At 68.6% G+C, this 1,343-nt stretch overlaps 1 protein-coding gene across 1 annotated transcript in view; it reads right to left on the bottom strand.

Annotated features, from left to right (window-relative positions):
• The window catches only part of MNEG_15746 (hypothetical protein), a gene marked incomplete at both ends in the record, with an annotated part of 1,944 nt that extends 961 nt beyond the window's left edge, over positions 1–983 (bottom strand). Inside the window, 2 exons of the mRNA XM_014035783.1 lie at positions 342–422; positions 777–983. Of these exons, the coding sequence (XP_013891237.1) occupies positions 342–422; positions 777–983 (288 nt within the window). The remainder of the gene's footprint in view (positions 1–341; positions 423–776) is intronic.
• Positions 984–1,343: the final 360 nt, after the last annotated feature.

Genomic DNA, 1,343 nt, shown 5'->3' with positions numbered 1-1,343 from the left:
GTAATGGGGGGAGGGATAGGGGGGTGCCGCCTCACTATGATGGAGTGTGGTCGCCGGTCCGCGGCCTGATGGCGTGCTGCTTTGTGTCCGAAATGGGTTGAATCGGCAGCGACGGCGGCTGCGCCGCGTGCGCGCGCGTGGCGGCGCTTGCAGTGCGTCTGCAGGATTCTGACGGGCACCCGCAGCAAGCGGTGCCGCCACCGCCGCTGCTGCTGGCCGCGCCTCTGCTGCTGCTGCCGTTGCTGCCGCCACTCCACAGCTGCTGGCACCGCTGCTGCCGCCACTGCCGCTGCCGCTGCCGCTGCTGCTGGTGACCATGGGGAGGCAAGTCTGGCTCTCACCGTGTCGCCGTATCCCTCTATGAGGTGCCTAAAGGCGGGCACCCCGAGGGCCGTGTTGCTCAGCTCGTAGTGGTACAGCAGCTGCGGGGCCGACAGGTCAGATCAGGTCAGATCAGGTCAGATCAGATCAAACACGGATGGCATCGGATGTTGCTGTCGAAGGGTCGGGAATTCGAGGCAGAACAGGGCGTGCGGGAGCACAGGGCGAGTTGGGGGAGCAGGAAGGCCGCTCGGCGGTGCCGCCGAGCTGGGCCGCCGAATGCGTGCGCCCCGGCCCCCGATTCGGCATCCCAACGAGACGCCAAACAGCGATGTGAGGTGCGTTGAGGGGCCGGCCTGGCGCCGCGGCACCCCAAACCTCTCCGCCTGCAGCCAACGCCACAAAGGACCCCCGCCCCGAAGGCCGGCCCGCGTGAGAAGCTGCCCGGAACCTACGTGGAAGTCGCGCTTGACCGCGTCCAGCCGGTACCCCTCCACCACCGGTAGATCCCACACAAACGCACCGCCGCCGCCGCCGCCGCCGCCGCCGCTGCTGCCGGCTGCTGCTGCCGCGGCTGCCTTAGCGTCCTGTGCGGCGGCGCGCTGCTTGGCCACGACGTCATCCATTTTCGCCTCCAGCAGGGACGACAGGTCTGAGCCCATGTCAAAGGTGGGGACCAGGTACCTAGTAATAGGGTTCAGTGGGGGCCGGAGGGGTCAGGTTTTAGGGGGTCAAAGTCCAGGGGTTGGGGTTTGGGGCACCAGGTATGACTTGGAGATAAAGCAAGGCCGAGGTGTTGGGAAGGGTCGAGGGGGGCGCCCCAAGGTTGGAGCGGCGCGTGCAGGGGCCTGGGTGGCGCGGACCAAGGCGATGAGCGTGCAAGGAGCGGCGGAGCCGGGCGGCTGTGGCAGAGTCCCCCGCCCAGGACTGCACCATCCCCTCCCAAAGCTTAGGTGCGCGTGCGGCGCGCCCGCCGTGACTCACTTGCGCCCGCCGCGCTCCTGCCACTCAAAGGCCCCCTC

The sequence above is a fragment of the Monoraphidium neglectum genome (assembly GCF_000611645.1).
Source record: "Monoraphidium neglectum strain SAG 48.87 unplaced genomic scaffold scaffold05625, whole genome shotgun sequence".
NCBI classification, from domain to species: domain Eukaryota; kingdom Viridiplantae; phylum Chlorophyta; class Chlorophyceae; order Sphaeropleales; family Selenastraceae; genus Monoraphidium; species Monoraphidium neglectum.
The sequence above is the reverse complement of the archived record's forward strand: the minus strand, read 5'-3'. Positions and strand labels throughout refer to the sequence as shown.